At 35.0% G+C, this 21,600-nt stretch overlaps 2 protein-coding genes and 1 long non-coding RNA gene across 5 annotated transcripts; 1 reads left to right on the forward strand and 2 right to left on the reverse strand.

Moving 5' to 3' along the window:
- Positions 1–202: 202 nt before the first annotated feature.
- LOC148270437 (uncharacterized) lies at positions 203–2,524 on the reverse strand. The gene is made up of 2 exons (XR_015820124.1): positions 1,818–2,524; positions 203–874 (listed from the first exon to the last, which is right to left on the reverse strand). It is a non-coding gene; the product is annotated as an uncharacterized LOC148270437 (long non-coding RNA).
- A 5,618-nt stretch (positions 2,525–8,142) lies between these two features.
- LOC110818724 (ATP-dependent Clp protease) lies at positions 8,143–16,692 on the reverse strand. Its single transcript, XM_022047688.2, has 15 exons — positions 15,516–16,692; positions 15,343–15,404; positions 15,075–15,172; positions 14,920–14,999; positions 14,501–14,551; positions 13,446–13,520; positions 13,290–13,367; positions 12,792–12,848; positions 11,485–11,555; positions 11,299–11,398; positions 11,039–11,143; positions 9,991–10,053; positions 9,780–9,902; positions 9,506–9,661; positions 8,143–8,437 (listed from the first exon to the last, which is right to left on the reverse strand). The coding sequence occupies exons 1-15, from the start codon at positions 16,410–16,412 to the stop codon at positions 8,363–8,365; spliced, it is 2,091 nt and encodes a 696-aa protein (XP_021903380.2). The 5' UTR covers positions 16,413–16,692; the 3' UTR covers positions 8,143–8,362.
- Positions 16,693–16,847: 155 nt separating this feature from the next.
- Positions 16,848–21,363, forward strand: LOC110818725 (Pentatricopeptide repeat (PPR) superfamily protein). Of its 3 annotated transcripts, none has more exons than XM_022047690.2 (4): positions 16,848–18,617; positions 19,843–19,927; positions 20,509–20,743; positions 21,127–21,363. In XM_022047690.2, exon 1 carries the CDS (start codon positions 16,848–16,850, stop codon positions 18,447–18,449), a length of 1,602 nt encoding a protein of 533 aa, XP_021903382.1. In that variant the 3' UTR covers positions 18,450–18,617; positions 19,843–19,927; positions 20,509–20,743; positions 21,127–21,363. The 3 variants fall into 3 exon arrangements, with proteins under 3 accessions (XP_021903382.1, XP_021903383.1, XP_088077571.1); XM_022047691.2 differs by having other exon boundaries at positions 20,509–20,732; XM_088221445.1 differs by lacking the exons at positions 20,509–20,743; positions 21,127–21,363 and adding an exon at positions 20,012–20,502.
- Positions 21,364–21,600: the final 237 nt, after the last annotated feature.

A 21,600-nucleotide genomic window follows, 5' to 3' on the forward strand; every position in this document is an offset into this window, starting at 1 on the left:
GTAACTATATATAAAAACAATGTAATGATTTATAGAAAATAATTTATCTCGATTACATTAAAAAAAATGCAATATGTATTAGAAAAAATAATATATATTAGCTTCTATTTGGTTTGTGCTTCTAGCATCTTGAACCCCAACGTTGGTGGATACGAACGTTAGCACAACATTTTTAACTAGTAAAACAGATAAATATTAAATATGCAACGAAATTACACTTTAATATATATTCCTTGTGACTGAATAATTATTTGTTCACACATAATTGAATCATCTAAATTGATTTACAATGTTAAAATAAAACTAATAAAATTTTCTTCATCAGCTTCACGAGCTCAGTAAGAAAAAGAATTTTATAATGGAGATTTACATACATAAATTCACGCAATATATAAAATATAATAATATTTGTAATAAAAAAATATCAAACAAAACATTTCAATTAAATTACACAATAAAACAAATCATCACAAAAAACACATTCTGATCCGTACTCTTTTAGCCTAATTTCTATTCTCCTTTCAAATCACACTCACACTCAAAATATCATAATACATTCGAAATATCACATCTATAGTTTCATCGCGCGATGTCATTTATATCGTCATCGAAGGGAGGCGAAATGGATCTCTCCATCGCATAGATAGCACATACATATAAGTTTCATAATGGCCACGACAGATACGTTTGTTAGGTGACTTACACTCACAAATACCTATCCACGTCTGGACTAGGCTTCAAATTCTATCCATGTGCAAATTCACCATGCCCGCTGAACTTTAACCACACATGCACCATTCCCTTCTTAATTCAGACTAAAACGAGTAGGTATCTAGAGTCTTTACACTCTACTCTTTTCAAATGTCTCTTATTCCTAATTCATTCATTTCATATTAAAATATCAATTCAACGCATAATAAAACACAAACACACAGATAATACACGATACCATCACGCACATCAGAACCATATATTTTTCAAACCACTTTCTGAGTCATCATGTACCAGGTCATACAACAAGTACAGGATACTCAGATTCATCGCGTAACTGTATTAGATCACACAGCATGTACAGTGCGTCGTATATGTGCACCAGATCACACAGCAAGTGCAGTGTATCCAAATTTTACACGTACACATATTGGTTATGTATTTCACATGCAGAACATATGTATACATATTTCAATACACACACACATATTATAATACAGACATGTTCTATCACTACATGTCTCACACAAAATATATATTTATATTAACACACACAATCTCTACCGATATATACATACACGTTCATACTTAAATACATATACACAATCATACACAACATACCACATATATATACATATTTATGTATTTATTCTTATCAGCTCTGTTCTTATCAATTCTATTCTTATCAATTCATATCTCATTTATCATGTATTTTTATATATACACACACACATGCATAAAAATGTATATATATATACATTACATAAACACAAACAAATATAAAGTAGACATACTAATTACATATATTACATTACACATATATTTAAACATTCACACATAATGCACTATATATATACACATTTACATAAACATATAATTTATGTCTCCATACGGAATACACATAATTCTTACCCATACGGAATATACATAATTCTTACCTATAATGTGATCAAGAAAGCTTTGAAAATTCTTTTTAACTTGATCTATGGTCATCTCGAAAATTTGAATACCGTTTGGATAATTTTTCTCGTTTATAATAAAAACATATATATTAAATTATGAATAATTTTAAAATTATATTACGCGAAATTAGGAATGAATTTTACCTTAGAATACGCAGTCCCGGTCACCAACATCACCACGCGCCATCATACGCGTGTTACCGAAAATGTCAGGCACTGATGATCGAATCAGTGCGCGTCGTCATATGTGGTGCACCAACATCATATTTGGTCGCCACCCTTTTATTTTTCTTCATTAATTAATTTATTTTTCTTCTCTTTCTTTTCTCTTTTTTTTCTTTTTCTTTTTTATCTCTTTTCTTCTTCCTTTTTCCTTCTTCCTTTTTCTTCATCTTTTCCCGTAGCTTCCTTTTTTTTTCTTCTTCTTCCTCCTTTCCTGCAACTCCTCTTTTTTTTTTTTTTCTTTCTTCTTTCTTTTTCCTTTCTTCTTCTTCTTTTTTTTTTCTCTCTCTCCTCTTTCTCTCTCTACCCAACCATGAGTATTCTCTGTCTTCTTCTCCTTCTTCTCTTCCCCTTTTTTTTCCTTTCCTCTTCTCTTTTTTTTTTTCTTCTTCTTTCTTTTCCTTTTCTTCTTCTTTTTCTTCCCGCGACGTCTCCCTTTTCGCCGCATCCCACCTTCACGATTGCCGCTCACTCCTCCTCCTCACGCGGCCAAGGCTCCTCCCCTCACTCCGCTCTCTCGACCTCGATCTTCACTCAGCTCGGCCTCCTCTCTCACTTGCTTGAACTAATCTCTCTTCCTCTCTTTCTCTTTTTTTTCTCTTCTGCTATTTCATTATATATATATATATACATATATTTTTTTTGTCGCTTGGTTTGTTCTCCTTCTCTCTATATTCTTCTTTTTTTAATTAATTAATATTATATATATATTTTTTTGTACTCAGTTGGTGCACCAGCTGGGTATTACAAATCTCTCCACCCTTAAAATAATTTGGTCCTCCAAATTACACGTCAAGAGATTGGAATCACTCATCTCTTTACTTGGAAAAATGTTCTATTAGGGGAGATTTTTCTCTTACTAGAGAATGTCTATTTCTGTTGGGAATTTCTGTCACTTGGAGAAATTTCTCGTGTGGGAATCTCCTCTCCTCCTAAGAAATTTGATCTTTCAAATTTTTATTTGCGAGAACTCGAAATAACCATCCATGTATTTTATTGATATTCTCGTCAATAGATTAGAGTGATTATGACATATTCTTTAACAAAATCGTTTTATCTTCTGATGTTTTTTTTTTCAATTTCTTACTAGTGAAAGTCTGTAGGTTTAAGGATGTTTTTGTACCCAATTATCTTTATATTGTTCCTCATTGTAAGGGAGCTTATTTTTTTTTAAAAATTTATCGTTGTAATGATTCTGTAATCAAAACACTTCTTTAGAAATTTTATTTATTTTTTCTTCGGAATTTAATTTTATAAGCACGGTTATTTAGGAACTTAGGTTCCAATCAAGTGGTGATGGTGGTTCATCATGCTTCTGTTGCACTACTTTGATGAGAAACATATAAATTTTTTTTTTAATAGCTTGATGTGAGGACAACTCCTACAACCATACCCCTCACCTATGAAATTTTCCTACGAGTACTAGAACTCTTAGAAACGAGAATTCTAATTAGATGTTGTTTGATTTCAATTCTTAGAATGACAATTTATTTTTTAAGGATCCAGTTATTTGTTTTTCTAAGATTCAGAACCACTACTGGAGTCTCTAAATGAAGTTGGAAAAGAATTTTAGAACAATGAAGGTATTTGTTTTCATAGAGAAATGCAAAGAGAATTCTAAGAAAAATTAAATCATCATTTGGCTCCTATCAAGTTTAGAATTTGTTAGGTGAAATATATTTATTTGGAGGTTCTCTCATTTGAGAATTTCTTCATATTGAAAATTTTTCCTCTCGAATGATTTTTTTTCTACTTAAAGAATTTTTCTTATTTAGGAAATGTTGCTCTTATTTAGGAAACCTCCCCGCTATAATTTTTTTTTTACTGAATCCTAGATTTGCTTGGAGGTATCTTTACATAAGATGGTCTCCAAGATCGAACGATCAATATACTAGAATAAGTAATTCTTTACCTTGAGCTTCTTCAACTTCAATCCCTCAATTTCTGCTTTCTGCATATTAGATACAGCTGTTCCAGTTGCTGGTTCTGGAACCTCTTCCGAAATGACTTGCTAGTACTTTTAAGATATGAGGACATTTTTTATCAACATGCTCCAATAATTATAGCGACCATCGAAGTGAGAAATTATAGGTTGTACAAAATTATCAGATGCCATTGACAATAATAATTTTAGCAAAAGAAAAGCTACTGTTTTTCTTGTACGAACCAAAAACTTATGGCTCTAATATCACTATTGTCTCAAATTTAATAGATTGCAGAAATAAGATTGATAGAATAAGAAGACAGAAAGTAAACCTAAAAGTTTACCTAAAATGATAGCAAATTAGCCTATAAATAAACATAACAATCAGTAAATAACTAACTCATAATTTCTATAAAATATGAAGTAAATATTCCCACTAACATAAACTGAAATGCTAAAACTTAGGAACCATCAAAGCATTAACCATAAAAATATGTAAAAATAAAATATCTTCAACAATTAACTAACTTAATATTAACACGATCAACTAAAAATGTAAAGATAAGGAAGGAAGCCTCTAGTTTAGGAACGAATGGCGATGAAGAGGCATAATCTGCAGGTGATGAAGAAATGGATGAGGCGAAAGACATGGAGATTGTTATTACCGAAGAAGAGGATTGTGTGGAAGCAGAAAGAGACGGAACGAAGGACAATGGTACTTGGAGTCATGAAAGACTCTCATTTCGAAACAAACTTACAAACACTAAGTATTCTGAGAAGAAAATAAAAGATCTTGAGATTAAGGATGAGGACGTGATCATCAATTTGGAAAATGGTCTTCCTACAATGTCATTCTCTGACAGAGTTCATAACTACATTTCTCAATCCATGAAGAACCGTGTGATTATATGATTCTTGAGCAAAGCCATTAGCTATTGCACCTTACTTGGCTGCCTCCAGAATCTTTGGAGACGAACAGGAACCATCCAACTCATTGGTATAATGAACAATGACTAAGCAAAATTTATTGACCCCAATGATTTCATGCATACACTCACCGGGGGTCCATGAGTTATCTACGAACACTACCTAACAGTGCAACTATGGACATCGACTTTCTCCATCAGCAATGATATGGTGACCTTTGTGGTAGCATGAGTGAGATTCCCTGGGTTTCCACTTGGATGGGAATTTGTCTCCTAGTCGGGACATTGGCTCCCAATGGAAAAGTGTTTCTTACTCTGAAAAATTTTCTCTCAGTTGGGAGATTTCCTCTCCCCCCCTCCCCCTTTAGGAACTACTTTCTTATCTTAAAAGAAATTAAATATTTTTTCCTAAGAGCTTGATTGCTGTAATTTGACTCTACGAGGTCAATAAAAATTAATAAAGTTTTTTTTGTCATATTCCTTTGATTTTTGACTTATTCTGACCTGGATGAGAGTTAATTGGGGTGAGTTTTACGAGTTCAGTAAGAAAATTGATTTTATAATGGAGACTTGTGTACATACATTCACACAATATATAAAATATAATAATATTTATAATTAAGAAAATATTAAACAGAGTATCTCGATTAAAATACACAACAAAATAAATCATCACACGAAACGCATTTTAATCCTCACTCTTTTAACCTAATTCTTATTCTTCTTTCAAATCACACTCATACTCAAAATATCACAATACACTCAGAATGTCACATCTAAGGTTTCATCGCGCGATACCGTTTATATCATTATCAAGGTGAGGAAAAATAGATCTCCATATCGCATAGATAGTACACACACATAAATTTTACAATGATCACAACATATACATTTACTAAGTGACCCACATTCACAAATACCTATCTATGTCTGGATTAGGCTTCAAACTCTATCCATGTGCAGGTTCACCAAACCTACGTAACTTCAAGCACAAACGCACCATCCTCTCATCGATTCAGACTAAACAAGTTGGTATTCAAGGTTCTTACACTCTACACTCTTTTCAAATGTCTCTCATTCCTAATTCATTCATTTCATACCTAAAATCTCAATTTTACACATAATAAAACATATATACACATACAATATACGATATCATCACGCACATCAGAACCATACATTTTTCAAACTACTTTATGAGTTATCCTGTACCGGATCACACAGCAAGTACATGATATTCAAATTCATCGCGCAACTGTATTAGATCACATAGCAAGTACAGTGCGTCGTATATGTGCACCAGATCACACAACAAGTGCACTGTACCCAAATTTCACTCGTACACACACTGGTTATATATTTTACATGCATAACATATGTACACACACTAGTTATATATTTTACATGCGTAACATATGTACACATATTTTAATACACACACATATATTATAATATAAACATATACCATCATTACATGTCTCACACAGAATATATATTTATATTCACACACACACAATCTCTACCGATATATATACACACGTATATACAATCACACACAACATACTAGATATATATATATATATTCACGCATTTGTTCTTTTCAGCTATATTCTTATCAATTATGTTCTTATCAATTCATATCTCATTCATTGTATATTTTTATATATGTACACACACACATTCGTAATAGCATATATATATATACACACTATATAAATACACACAAATATAAGTTAGACATACTAATTATATATATTATATTACACATATATTTAAATATTTACACATAATGCATTATATATATACATATTTATATAAACATATAATTTATGTTTCCATACAGAATACATATAATTCTTATCTATGGTGTGATCAGGAAAGCTTTAGAATTCTTTCTAACTTGATCTATTGTTATCTTGAAAATTCGAATACCATTTAAATAATTTTTTTCGTTTATAATAGAAACACATATATTAAATTATGAATAATTTTAAAAATTATATTATGCAAAATTAGGAACGGATTTTACCTTGGGACACCTAGTCCCGGTTGTTAAAGTCACCGCGCGCCATCATATGCATGTTACCAAAAATGTCAGGCACTAATGATCGAATCAGTACACGTCACATACGGCGCACCAACATCATATTTGGTCGACACCCTTTCGTTTTTCTTCCTTAATTTTTTTTTCTTCTCTTTTTTTTTTCTTTTTCTTCTCTTTTCTTTTTCCTTTTTCCTTGCTTCTTCTTCTTCCTCTTTTCCCTTAGCTTTTTTTTTTTTTTTTTTCTTCCTCCTTTCCCGTACTCCTCTTCTTCTTCTTTCTTTTTCCTTTCTTCTTCTTCCTTTTTCTTCTCTCCCTCTCCTTTTTCTCTCTCTACCCGACCATGATTCTTCTCTGTCTTTTTCTCCTTCTTCTCTTCCTCTTTTTTTTTTCCTTTCTTTTCTTCTTCTTCTTCTTCTTTCTTTTCCTTTTCTTCTTCCTCTTCTTCCCGCAACGTCTCCCCTTTTGCCGCATCCCACCTTCGCGACTGCCACTCACTCCTCCTCCTCACGCGACTAAAGCTCCTCCCCTCACTCCGCTTTCTCGGTCTCGATCCTCACTCAGTTCGGCCTCCCTTCTCACGCGCTTGAACTCATTTCTCTTCCTCTCTGTCTCTTTTTTTTTTCTATTCTTCTGCTATTTCATTATATATATACATATATATATTTGCCGCTTGGTTTATTCTCCTTCTCTCTACATTCTTTTTTTTTTCATTGGATATAACTAAATGCTTCAGTTCAGTTTGAATGAGAGGATCAAAGAATATCAATGGTTTTAAATAATTTATGATCTAATCATACGAAGAACAAAAATATTGACATAATCAATGAAAATTTTATGTTTTATTTTGGTTATACAAAAAATATATTTTAGAAGTAAATATATGTTAGAAAGTGTATTTAGGCTACTTAAATATATATTAGAAGTAAAGATTATTTGTAAAAACTCAATGGTTTTATGTCTAAATTATTTTTTTATTAGGGTCAACTGCTATTTTATAATAAGTGTATTAAGAACTTTATAGATATTTTATTACAAATCTAAATATTTTTTATAACAAAAAAAAAACGGCTTAAAGGATCACAACTAATATTTATATAATTTTTTTGTATATTTTTGGTTTCATCTTTTGAAACACATATATTAATTTTCAATTATCAAAAATATTTTTATTACATATAAATGTAGGCATAAAAATAAAAAGTTTTAAAAACCTTAATACCAAAATCAAAACCTATATTTTTTCATGCCTTTAGATTTATATCGGATACATCTACCCACTTGCCTCATAAAAGCACCATGGGAGAAAGGCAAGAAGCAAAATGATAAAATGGCATAATAAACTTGAAAACCAAATGCATCAAACGGGAATTTATTGTTTTATTGAATTTGCTACTTTAACAGATCTTTTTTGTTATCTTTTGGTATTCTTTCCGTCAATTTCCTTCAATCTCTTGAACTTTAAAATCTAAAGCTATACTGTTATACAGAAGAATAAATACAGAAGTATGAGTGATTTATACAAATAATGGAGAAAATTGTACACATTATAACACTGACTACGGTGGTTATTGGGTTACATGCTCATTGCCCTTGATGAATCTTCCGATTCACCCTCCTGCAACGCTTCCTTCACTGATGCAACATTTTCCTGCAAAGATCGAGATCCCTCAGTCGATTGTCATGATTCACGAGTGAGGTACATCACATTGAAATGATACCACTACTCTTAGATAAGCAAAAACAAACTCATTCCCATAATCTAACAGAAAATGATATCACTTTGAAACGATAACACTATTTTGCATGTTATATACATAAGTGAATCTAAAAAATAAAAACTACAAAAAATATTTCTATATAGCGAACAGAAACCTCTTTATGCATGTCACTTTATTGTTGAACCTCCATGCCCACAGAAAAAGAAGGGGAAAAGAATAAATCCATGGGATCAGGAAGACAATGGAGGCTACCCTCAAAACCATGGATACCCACCTATTTATCTCATCTAAACTAGCCAAAAGATCTGCCGCAACAGAATATTATCTTTCCTGGTTTCTTAGAAGAACAAATTGCTCTCCAAGCAAGTAGCTCTTTCTCTATGGAGCTTGCCACAATCTAATTCCTAGTAAGGAAACGCTATTTGCTCACAAGCAAAAAATTATTCTGTTTTCTATTAGCACTGCTACCACTGTTAACCAGCAATCGCCAGTCACTCATTGGAGTTTCGACCAGACATCTATTGCTCGAGTGACCGGACCTTGGTTTTTTGTTATTTTATACTTTATGGCTTTATAGTATTTACAATAATTGTGTTCCAGGACAAAAAATTTTGTCTATCCCAAAAACAACCTTATGCCATGTTTAAGTAAGATCCACCATTACAGCTGCAAACAGTCCATAAGTTTAACCAAAACAAAAGGTATTATTCACTAACTCTAAGGGTGTGCCAACAATTAGGTACAAATTGCCTCTACTGGAATGTTAAATTCTTAAACTGTCATAGAATGGTTTCATTAAAATTGGAGATTTCCCCTCTATTTCAAGGGTCTTTTTTCAGACAAAATGTTCATTAACAGAGTTTGCTTCATTAGTAGCAAAAATACATTTCTTAGCATTGGTTGGACATCTAAATACTATCATGCTTGGAAGCGAGGAGATGGGCTGCAAAAAACAATATGCAAATCTAAAATGCCAAATATTATATAGCAAATCATACCACTGAACTCATCTTGTTTTCAGCAAGGAAGCGCTCCAATGCCCCATCTCCCCGGAGTATTTTCCCGCCACACCCAGGGGTATCCTCTGAGCCCACTGATGCCTCATCAACCACAACGGCGTCTACTCTATCACTTCCTGTCTTAACATCTGGAATCTGAATAATACAAGCAAGAAATAAAGTTTATCGAGGCATATGATGGAGCTATATAATGGAAAAGCAAAGCTAGAAGTAGAATCAGATGCAATGATGCATTATTCATATCCTCAAATACCTCGTACATAGCTTCAGTTAGAATACTTTCCAGTATAGCTCTTAAACCTCTGGCACCGGTATTCTTAACTGTAGCTTTCTTGGCAATCATTCTTAGTGCTTTCTCTGTAAAATGCAGCTTCACCTGAAATATTGGAAGAAAATGATTACGAAAATTCAAATTCCATAGGATAATGCCCCTAGTTTTATCAGGTGCAGAAGAAAATGCTTACGTTGTTCATACTAAACAACTTCTTGTACTGCTTACCAAGTGCGTTTTTTGGTTCTGTAAGTACCTGTAGAAAGGAAAGTAAAGGCAAAAAATTTTATCAGCTTCTTCTGGGTCAAAAACAAAGAGACACAGCTCAGTCCTGGAAATTACAAATTCTTGTTCCAAGTCAGAGTTGATCACTTCCATTTAGGACTAAACATGTAATATGCAAATGTATAAGAAAACCATGCCTAGTGTGGCATATCAAGTGGTTTGATTACTATCTTTGAACCTCAAATGTAAAAGAAAAACTTATGAGAAGTCAAGTGAGGCCCAACCGGCCAGAGTTAGCTAGCTCAGATGGCATAAAGTGCTGCCAAGTGAGTAATGATCCGGAGTTCAAGCCCTCTTCACAGAACCAGAAAAAGTTGATCCATCCAGTTTAGAGCAGTGACTTCAGCCTAATTATTGGAATTGTCTGTATCACAGGAAATAAAATGCATTCCCTCGACAAGTAGACTCATTAGCATAGTGATGTAGGACAAAGAGAGCTTGAGGATAAAACTTTGAGAAAATTATAAAACTTAGAGACCTCAGACCTCAAAGATCAAAGTAATATCTAAGAATTAGGGAAATAGAAAGAATTAGGGAAATAGAAAATCTAAGAAACAAGAAAATAAATCTTCCTATTTTCTTTTGTTGTAAAATTTTCCAAAAGTTAGAAAAGAACATTAAACCTTCCAATTCCTTTTAGTTAATTTCCTAAAACATTTATATTTCTTTATTGATTTTGCCTCATATTTTCTATCATTGAAATATGTTCATTTTAGGAGCTTTCTATTCTGCATCACATAGACAATTAAAAAGTTGAAAGAACAAAGTAATTTCAACATATATAAACACAAAGCCTTATTTTGCTGAATTTCATCTCACCAAGTTTGTTGAAATGAAATCAGTCCCCAAGAATAGGTATAATATCTTTAGAAATAACTTTCCAAGAACAGGTAATAATATATCTTCAGCAACTAAATGTATCTTCTACTTTATCTGTTCAAAAAATTAAGTCGCACCTGAACAAGCTGGTCCTCAGTTAGAGCTGACAAACTAACTAGTATTGGAAAGCGTCCAATAAATTCTGGTATAAGGCCGTATGCAATAAGATCACCACTCTCAACCTGAAAATTGCCAGGTTAATCTTCATTAAAAACTTAAGCCATAGAACTTCGAGGTTCCCAGGGTGGAGAGGAGCAATTTGATAAAGCGGAACGCTTGGAGTGTATAAATAAATTAGACATAGGAAATTGAAGTTTTCAAGGTCTTTCAATCTTACTGATTCAAGTAGAGATGACGTCACTGCAGCGCTGGTTACTCCACCAGCTCTCATGTTAGCACGGACAGGTGCTCCAAAACCAATTGAAGAATCTTGGCGTCTAGAGACAATCAATTGAAACCCCTTAGCACAAGCCAATAATATTTGGTCAGAGGTTTCAGCAAAAAAGATATCAAAAGGAATTACCTTTCAGAAATGGTTTTCTCAAGGTCAACAAATGCTCCACCGCATATAAAAAGAATATCTTTTGTATCGATCTGCAGGTATTAATAAGCATATTCAGAGATATATTAGCAAGATATAGTTACCTAGAAAAAAGAATCAAACTGATCAACTGCCCAAAAATTTCATAGCAGTGTTAGGTAACATGAATGTGTCAGATAATAGATAATTTAAACATTTCAAATGTCAACACTTGCAAACTGAACGACTATAACTGAAATATTTAGACTAAATCAAGTGAGACTTATATCTACAAGGTTGTTTCGTGCTAAATAATGCTTCTGTTCCCCTTTATCTGATCCATCACCCAGCCAAAGAAAGGGAAAGGGGGAGGAAATAGAATTATAGATTGCTCACTTCCAAAATGCCAATAGTTCCGCCATGATCTATGCCTCCACCATGCAGTACTCCTTCTACTATCACCATTGTATAAAAGAAGAGAAAAAAACTGCTTGTAATCTCTATATTGCTTACAAGAGAATAACTTTTCATCTTCTTCATTGATGAAGAAAAAGTACAACACAACCGAACAAGTGCATAACAAGTAAACCATCTCTCATGTCAAGATCTCATGGTCCTAAAACCAATCAGAAGTTATCATGCAGGCATGCACACACAGATTTCATCTTTACAATTCTGCATAACAGAAGAGATAAAGTATTATTTCTCCTTGGCTGGTTACAGTTTTGCAAGAAGACAATTTTCATTTCACCAATAAAATTGTCATCTACATTGACCAACTTCTTTATTCCACTAACAAAAATTACTAGTGGCATTCACCTTGTTTTGCATTAAAAAGTAGGAATGCTAGCACATACTTCTTTAAGAACAAATGCAGACATCTTGATTTTGACATAATTACATTGAAGAAGATATTGTTGAGATAATGTTCAAGTCTTGTATGAATGTCTTTGTAACGGATTTTTTATCTTCCGAAGGATACAACACAAGATCATTACCAACCACAAGGGCATTCAGTCAGTAAAAATTTTTTGCACATCCTAAAAAATGACTAAAACCTGAGACTCAACAAGTATACACAGGTGTCCAAAGGGAAATGGGTTAGTGCTAGTCAAGAAACTCGTTTAAAAAAGAGAACTTTACTTCCATCAGCTTCCACACCCGGGGACATGCAAAAGGAAATGAAGAGCATCTAAGTTAAAGCCATGCATTCTAGTTCATACCCATCAGATAATTTTTTTTCAGACATGATCATATATTCAAAATCATCATAAAAATATAAAGGATACTAGCCATTAAGCATTTCATACCTGTATATGTTCACCCCGAGGATGCTTTCTTGCCCCCTTTTCAGGAACATTCACTATCTGGACAAACAACAAGAATCTTCAATCTTAAAAGTGACAAGCAAGAATTACACTAATAGCTCTATGAGCAGTATTTTGCCTCTTAAATGAAAATTCACCAACAATAGTATAGGTGAATAATACAAAGACCAAAAAGTTGTCAATGTTTCTACGTTGCTATGACTCTTAATTTGAAACTTGTACATGAGTAAAATTTCTAGAAGCAGCATCCTCAAGAATTCAACGAAGAATTTTGATGCTGCCACATTAGATGTGCATAAATAAACTAATAACACAGGAACATCAACTAGTAGTTCCTTCCATGTTGCTCTAACTCTTAATTTTAACTACTTGTACGGAGCATAATTAATAGAAGCAGCATCCTTAAGGATTCAGTAAAGAAATTTGATGCCCACAAATTTAGATGTGTGGATAAGTAATGAGAAAAAATATTTAACTCACAGTTCCTTCAAGCATTTTCAATAATGCCTGTTGAACACCCTCCCCAGAAACATCTCGGCTAATGTTTAAACTTTCAGCCTGCAAAACCAAGGAAAAAGCTGAACAGCAGCCAGAAATTAAATCAGAATTATGGATGTGCAGAAAATATTAAAGGACCTTTTTAGTTATCTTATCAACTTCATCAATGTAAACCATCCCCTGTTGAGCTGCTTGTACATTGAACTCAGCTACCTAACAGCCATAATGCAAAAGAAAAGCTGTGATCTTGTTGATAAGCTACAAGATTTTGCATGAAGATAAAAATAGAAATCAAGTTCTGAAAGTTCAAGTGTTAAGCATGAGCATGCAGGGATATATCGTCAATATGAGTAAATGGCAAGGTTAACTTCAACCATTAGAATGGATCCACAAGTAACATTTTCCTTTCGGAGAAAAACTAATAACTAGATATATTGTTCAATTATTGCATAGAATTAAATTTGGATTCTTTTCATCCATCAAAAACTCTTTTTCTCCTGAATTTTAACACACAATCTAAATCAGCTGATCGGGCAATTATTAGTTCAATTGGCGGCTATTCAAAGGCCATGCAAATGAGTTTTGCAAGTTGCCCATATAACCTTATAGAGTCCCTGCTTGCCCAAAAATCACAGCTGCAGGTTTCTATGAGGAAGCCATTGAAGGTGTACCAAAGGAAGAAGGGAAAAATAGGAAACAAGTGTGAGGGAAGGGGTTAGTTTTGTACTTCAGCAACGGCATAAAATTCTTGTTTCCATTTCTGTTTCATTTCTGTTGTAACCAAAGGACATGCCTAACAGAAGAGCGTGCCCTCTTGCCTATATAAACAGCTCTCCAGAAGGAAGAGCGCAGCAGGAATTTAAAACTCAAATTTGCCATTCAAATATCTCTCTCTTTTTTCTCTTCTATTTAGCCGAAAAGTCACAATCTATGAGCAAGGTTTCTGCCCACATTGCAAAGCGCTCAAGAGGGGTAAAAATATTGCAAATAATTGAACATAAAACCAACAAAACAAAATAAACTTTTTTTGGGCATGACAATCATTCAACTAATTATAAACATCATACATGACATACACAATGCCTTGTTCAAAAAATTTCATGCTAAGCCATTTAAATAATACAATTTGATAACAGAAATAAGAGAGTATACATTCAGTTGTTAAACCTGAACATGCAAAATTAGAAGTATACCGTGAGTAGTTTATACAATATTGATTCTACATCCTCCCCAACATAACCAGCCTGCAAAAAGCAGCATTTGATCAACCTTTATATAGATATGGTTCATACCGCGGCTATTTGAATTTTGGAATCACTAAAGCAAAACTGGCGCATATATCTCTATTGTGCAATAATAAAATTAATCAAGAAGATGTTTATATGCAATCTGGAATACAGCCAAATTTCCTTTTCTCATTAATATATGATTACAATAAGCAGAAGACACCAAGAGAATCACGTAAGCACAAGCAAGTTTTCTTTACAGTTTTTAGTTAGGAGATTTGGTTACAGCACCCACATATATTGAGCAGGTTTATTGATAATAAATTTTCCCTTTTCTTTTCTTCCTTTTCACATTTAATATTGTAAATCGATGTCAATATACTTGCCTGTGTCAAAGAAGTTGCATCAGCAATGACAAAAGGCACGTTCACAAATCGAGCTAGAGTTTTTGCAAGCAAAGTCTTCCCTGTTGATAACACATGAATTAGCAATCCTGGAACAAAAATATGCAGACATACCGAATAGAAATGCAGATTCACACCTGAGCCAGTTGGTCCCATTAAGAGCACATTGCTCTTTTCTAATTCTACATTATCATCATTATTTACTGTTTTTGAGCTCCCTGCTTCTTCTCCTGACCTAGTATTAAAATTCACCACCTCAGTTTTCTCTAATGACAATAAAAGAGAATCCTAAAGTGGGAAAAAGGTAAGAACAGATCTGTCAATTACCCTAGTTGTGCATTAATTCAAGAAGATAAGTGGTGCAACTAAGTGCAGATTTGAAGATGTAGGTAACCAGAAACTAACCCATTCTGCAGGGAGACCTGGTATATTCTCTTATAATGGTTATAAACAGCTACTGAAAGCACCTGCAACAACAATGTGTTGATCATTTTCTACGTCTGAGAAGAAAGCTCAAATAGGAAGACCTGCAACATAATGCCTAGTAGAAAGCTCAAAAAGCGGAAGAAATACAGGACCTTTTTAGCTCGTCTTTGGCCAATCACGAATTTGTCCAGAGCTTTGCAAATCTCCTTTGGCGTAGGCAAATCCTTGCCCAAATTGGAGCCACCCCACCCAGCATTACCAACTCCACTGGATGACCCATCAGTGGCCCGAATCACGTTGACCCCAGGGGCAAAGGGAGGCCCTGGCGGAGTGTGCACCGCGATGCCATTCCCAGTCGGCGGTGCAGGTGGCCATTCATCAATCATTTCCTCTGCGTACAACCTCATAGTATCCCAAAACGATTTATTCTTACGAGTAGCAGCGTGATTAGAACTAGCGATTGAGTTGTTATTGAGTGAATGATCTCCGCCATTGGTGTTCTTGAGCTTGTTGTTGGATTTATTGTTGATATTACCTAGCCGGCCTATCTCGACAAAGCTGCCTTGCAGAGGCGCAATATTGTGAGGGCGGAAGTAGTAGGCGGTCTTGCAATTGGGGCAGAAATTGACGGCCTGATAGTCGTTTGACTTGCCTGTGTTGCCAATACCGTTGTTCCTCTTAAGATGATTGACGTCAACCGGAGGGGAGAGAGTGGAAGGGAAATGACAGTTGGAGAAGAGGAGATCCATGTGTTTAGAGCAGCGAGGGCAGTTAGCCTCCGCCCTGATCTTTCGAGTAGGCGTCTGATTATGATGATAATCATCGTCGCCGCCGCCTCCACCACCACCGCCTCCGTGCTCCCACTTGTAACGCTCCTGTACTCCAATCAACGTCTCCCTCCGACGGGGCCAGGCCAGGTTCTTGAGGTGGTTGAGGTGTGTGGAAATGGGGGACACCTGCGCAAACCGCGCAGGTTGGGATTGAGGCAGCAGGGAGGAAGAGCGTGAGGCGACCTGCTCCCGCCATCGCCACAGTCTAATTCGAGACATGTAGAAAAGAAATTCAATTGAACCAGAGAGTAAAACTTTGGAAAAAGAGAAAGGTGAGGACTCGGGATCTGCAGAAGCAAGTGATATATATATATATATATATGTATGTATATCGAATGAACGCAGTTGCACGTGATTTGATTCTCCTTCCTCCTATATTTTATATTAGGAAAAAGAGAAAGCAGAAGCAGAGAGTGTTTGTAGGAGGAAATATGGAAGCAAACGCCGTCTCTTCCTTTCTTTATGGACGCTATTTATCTCCTTCGCTTCTCTTCCTTCTCTACGTTTCCTTCATTTTACTAAAAATGGCACCTTTCCTTATCGTCGTTGTTTAAATAAACTCTTTCTCTTCTTTTGTCTTCTTCCTCAGTCTGTACTGTTTTAGGCAGTACAGCTAAAAAACGAAACTGCCGAGGAGCTCGCTAAAATATTTGAATGATGCTCGCTGTTGCTGGTACAAACCAGCAGAATCTGAACGAACAAGTACTGGATATACTCTCAAGATGCAATCACCTCAATCATCTCAAGCAACTTCAATCCTTCCTCGTCACTCTTGGTCACTCCAATTCTCAATTCTACGTCTTCAAGCTCCTCCGCTTCTGCACCCTCAAACTCCCCGACCTTGCTTATGCTCGCTTCATCTTCAATCATCTTCACCACCCCAATATCTACCTGTACACTGCCATGCTCACTGCTTATGCATCTCAGTCTGATCCCACTTCCGCCTTTGCTTTTTACCGCCACATGGTCCGTCGAGGACGCCCTGCGCCTAATCAGTTCATATACCCTCACGTTCTGAAGTCCACACCTCAGGTCTCGGTTCCTTACGGGACGAAACTGGTGCACGCTGCCATAGTCAAATCCGGTTTTTGCCAATACCCCGTTGTGCAAACGGCTCTTGTTGATTCATATTCCAGGTCCGGTTCTCATATCGGGATTGCCAGGGAACTGTTTGATGAAATGTCTGAGAGGAATGTTGTGTCCTGGACTGCCATGGTTTCGGGTTATGCGAGAGCCGGGGAGCTTGGAGATGCTTTATCTCTATTTGAAGAAATGCCTGATAAAGATGTTCCATCTTGGAACGCCATTATTGCAGGGTGTACTCAGAATGGGATGTTTCCTGAAGCAATTTCTCTTTTCAGGAGAATGATATTTGAAGGAAGACAACATCACCTGAATCGACCTAATCAAGTAACCATTGTGTGTACTCTCTCTGCTTGTGGCCACACGGGCATGCTTCAGCTGGGTAAAGAGATCCATGCTTACGTTTATAGGAAAAGTTTTGGTCTGGATTCATTTATCTCCAATGCTATGGTCGATATGTATGGCAAATGTGGAAACTTGAAAGAGGCAAGAATAGTCTTTGAGATTATTCCCAAGAAAAGCTTGACATCTTGGAATTCTATGATCAATTGTTTCGCACTACATGGCCAAAGTGAGTGGGCTATTAGTGTGTTTGAGGAAATGATGCAGTTGGAAGAATGTGATGTAAGACCAGATTATATCACCTTTATTGGTCTGTTGAACGCATGTACCCATGGAGGATTGATAGAAAAAGGTATTACTTATTTTGACTTGATGACTAAGAAGTATGGGATTCAAGCCAGAATTGAGCACTATGGATGCTTAGTAGATCTTCTTTGTAGAGCAGGCCGGTTTAAGGAAGCACTGGATGTTGTTAGAACAATGAAGATTGAACCCGATGAGGTTGTTTGGGGTTCATTGCTTAATGGATGTAAAAAATATGGTCGTGCAGATTTAGCAGAATTTGCTATTCAAAAACTTATTGAATTAGATCCAAATAATGGGGGTTATGGTACGATGTTGGCAAATTTGTATGGAGAGTTAGGAAAGTGGGATCAGGTACGTAAAGTCAGGAAGATATTAAAGGAGCGGGATACTCCTAAAATACCAGGTTGTAGTTGGATTGAGGTTGATAACCAAGTCCATCAGTTCTATTCTGTAGATAAATCGCATCCTAGAACCGAGGATATATACATGACCTTGGATAAAATTGACTTTGAAGTTCAATTTTAACTCCTTTTGCTTGTTTGCCGGTCCCGCATCAGGCTTAAGATATGAATACCTGGTTGCTATGGGCTATCGCAATGTTTAACCAACCTGAAGGAAAAGAAGGAACGTGTCTTCTTCATAGTTAAGACCATTTGAGGCCTGTTCCTTGGAAAACACTTCCTTTCAACTGTGGTAAGAGCCCTCTGATTTGCTCGAATCTGATATAGGCTTCACTGAGATTGTTGTTTCGTTCTTGGAACAGAAGCAACCAACTCCGTGCTTTTATTTTTTTTAATTAATGTTCTATGGATAAATTAAAGCTTCACTCGAATTAAAAATAAAAGGAAAGCATATGTCTAGTTTTGATCTCTGCATGAGCGGGTATTCAGCATAAATTTTTGTATGCCATTTTTTGCTACATCGTTTAATTGATTATTTAGTTTACAATTCTTATTTTACCTGTTGATAAAATTGACCTTGATCTCACTGTTAATAAACTAACCTGCTGATTGTAGCTGGACTTGGCCGAAATTTTTGAACCTTAGGTTCACTGCTTAAACATTCATGAAACATTGTGTAAAATAGGAAATACTCTTTCCACTGTGATGTGATAATTATTTTCCTCAAGGTCCCTTATTTATTAGATCATTACAATGGAAGAGTATGGACAAGCTAAGTTGTCATCAAGAAAAGGGAACGAAACTGGCAAGCTGCCAGATCGTACAAAATAGCAGAATTAAAAGCTATCTTATGCTTTATTACCTTTGGCAATGAAACAGATGGAATCTTTCTGGTTTTCCTTTCCTATTGGTTCCTTTCAACCAAAGCTATTTGGAATGAGATGAAATAAGAAACCCCATCTTTCCCCGAACCCAATTTTTGACCATGAACTTGATCATAAGCTCTCACATGCCCTCTCCCTCAATTGCAACCCAAAATTGACCACTTTGTTTGCAGTTCAAGCTTTCTGAAGAAAACACATGGTTACTTAGCTTGAAGTGATTGTCTCTTAACCTGTTTTTAATCAAATTGAATAGCTAATTGACCGTTCCAGATAGGCTTGTGTTGAGGGTACAGGAAACAATTTTTTCTTTTGCAATAAAAGTCAAATACAGATTGCTTCCTTTGAGTTTCATAAGCTCAGGTCCAGATAGCATTTCTTTTTTACGTACTATTTTTCTTAACAAATAAAGTTGTAGATTCTCGAATAAACTTCAGCTAGAAAATTAATGCAGGGAAATGGAACACTTAATCAACTACTGCATTCTGATCCTAACCAGAATCTCAAAGGAAGAAATATCATTGTTATTTTCGACGAAGCTATAGAAATCTCTTAACCCTGTTTAACCTTTCATACTGAATATAGTCTCCATCATGGAAAGCCATACGCTAATTAAATGCTGTTTTATTCCTGCAGCTTTGAGAAATGGATTTCTCAACCACTCCCGAAGTAATTGTGCATTGAAGAAGATATCCTGCTGGACCAGATTTTATATTATCAGGTAAGAATGCAAGCAGTTCTTATTTGATCATCTGTTGACAGAATTAACATTTTGATGATAATTTTTCCCATCGATGATTAACAGGTTAGATAATGGATAGCACACGAAAGAAGTTACCTGCTCTTCTTTAGCTTGATTTTCTACTACTTCTTACTGAGGGCAACATCCGAAAACTTCTTTAGTGAAGATTGCTTTCACAGTTTTTTTTTTCCTTTTCTTTCTTTGTTTGATTTCTGAAGCTTTTAGATCTGGAATTATTGGAGATTCAAAATGAAAGTTATTATAGGGAAGAAAGTAAATATGTAAAATTTGTTGAAGATAAGAGCAGGCCTGCATTTATGCAGAATTGGATTTTTTTTTAGGCAGAAGACATTACATCATAAAATTTGGGGAAAGACATCAGACATTACACCAAAAAAACTCCACAAAACCAAACACAAGATGCAGTAAAACCCTTATTCTCGCTATCATAGTATGACTCAGAAAGGTCTCATCATCTACATAGGAAAGACAACTTCCTAGGAGAAAGGCATTCCAAAGTTCATGTTTTGTTTTGCCATTACTGACATTAAGTTTTGCAGGTCCTTCTCTACTCCAGCAATGCTGACCACCTTAGGACCCTTGATCCTGTCAGGGGACAGCTTAACTAAGGACGAAGTCAACACACCATCCTCAAGCTTGGCCTTGAAATTGTACCTTAACCATGGAGAAGCCAGATAACGACAAGCTGAGTTTAGTGACTTTGTCTGGGCTAGCATTTTTAAGACTTCCTTGGGAAGATCTCCTTTTGTAATGGTTAGTTCAGGTAATAAAAAGGTATGGCTTTTACTCTTTGATAATTTAAATATAATTTCACTAACCATCCTTAACTAGATGGTTGGTATTTTTACTATTCTCTATAATGATATGAATATGAGATGAATTGCACTTCTGTGTGTATTTGTTAAAAAATTCATATTTATTTTTTAAAAAAAGTTAATTGTATTATTATAAATATATAAATACTATTTAATTATTAAAATATATAATTTTTCATTAAAAAATATTTAATTCTATTTTTAATAACATTTTGAGAAAACAAAACCCAGTTGCATCATGTCGATGTAAGGTCAAGCTTTCATACTAAATATACTCTCCATTGTAGAAAACGATATGCTAATATTGGGATATCTAAATTGTTTTATTTCTGTTTCCTGCAGTTTGGAGGGGATGGACTCTCGAGTCACCAGTGCGCATTGCGGAAGATGTAAGGTCATGTGAGAATGCAAGCAGAACTTATAGCAGAGAAGAGAACTTACTCTTAACTTATTTCCACACAAAAAAAAAAGAGAACTTACTCTAATTAAGCTTGATTTTCTACTATTACTCACTGAAGATTACATCTAAAAAACTTCTTAACCTTCTTGGAAGAGAATACATACTTCAAATTTTTTCTCTTTTTTTCCTCTTATTTTTCAGAAGCCATTAATTTATTAGAGTGAGAAGTAAAACCTGTTAAAGATGACAGTAAGCCTGCAGTTTGCCGAGGGTGAAGTACTAGAAAGCTATTGAAATGAAGAATTTACGAGTATGAAATTCTCAGCTCAAGCTGTAAGATGCTTCATTTGCTGCTTAAATAATCACACACTGCTACCATTAAATTTAACTGGATAGATGTTAGAGAGACTTTCTAG

Source organism: Carica papaya, chromosome 1 (genome assembly GCF_054855325.1).
Source record: "Carica papaya isolate Zhongbai chromosome 1, ASM5485532v1, whole genome shotgun sequence".
Lineage (NCBI taxonomy): Eukaryota > Viridiplantae > Streptophyta > Magnoliopsida > Brassicales > Caricaceae > Carica > Carica papaya.

Bases quoted from the DNA above. Each gene is read 5' to 3' on its own strand.
- LOC110818724 (XM_022047688.2), bottom strand. From the start codon at position 16,412: ATGTCTCGAATTAGACTGTGGCGATGGCGGGAGCAGGTCGCCTCACGC. The intron at 13,368-13,445 runs GTCCTTTAATAT...TTGGTTTTGCAG, and splicing joins TTGATAAGATAACTAAAAAG to GCTGAAAGTTTAAACATTAG. The intron at 9,903-9,990 runs GTAAGCATTTTC...CCAATATTTCAG, and splicing joins AGTTGTTTAGTATGAACAAC to GTGAAGCTGCATTTTACAGA.
- LOC110818725 (XM_022047690.2), top strand. From the start codon at position 16,848: ATGATGCTCGCTGTTGCTGGTACAAACCAGCAGAATCTGAACGAACAA.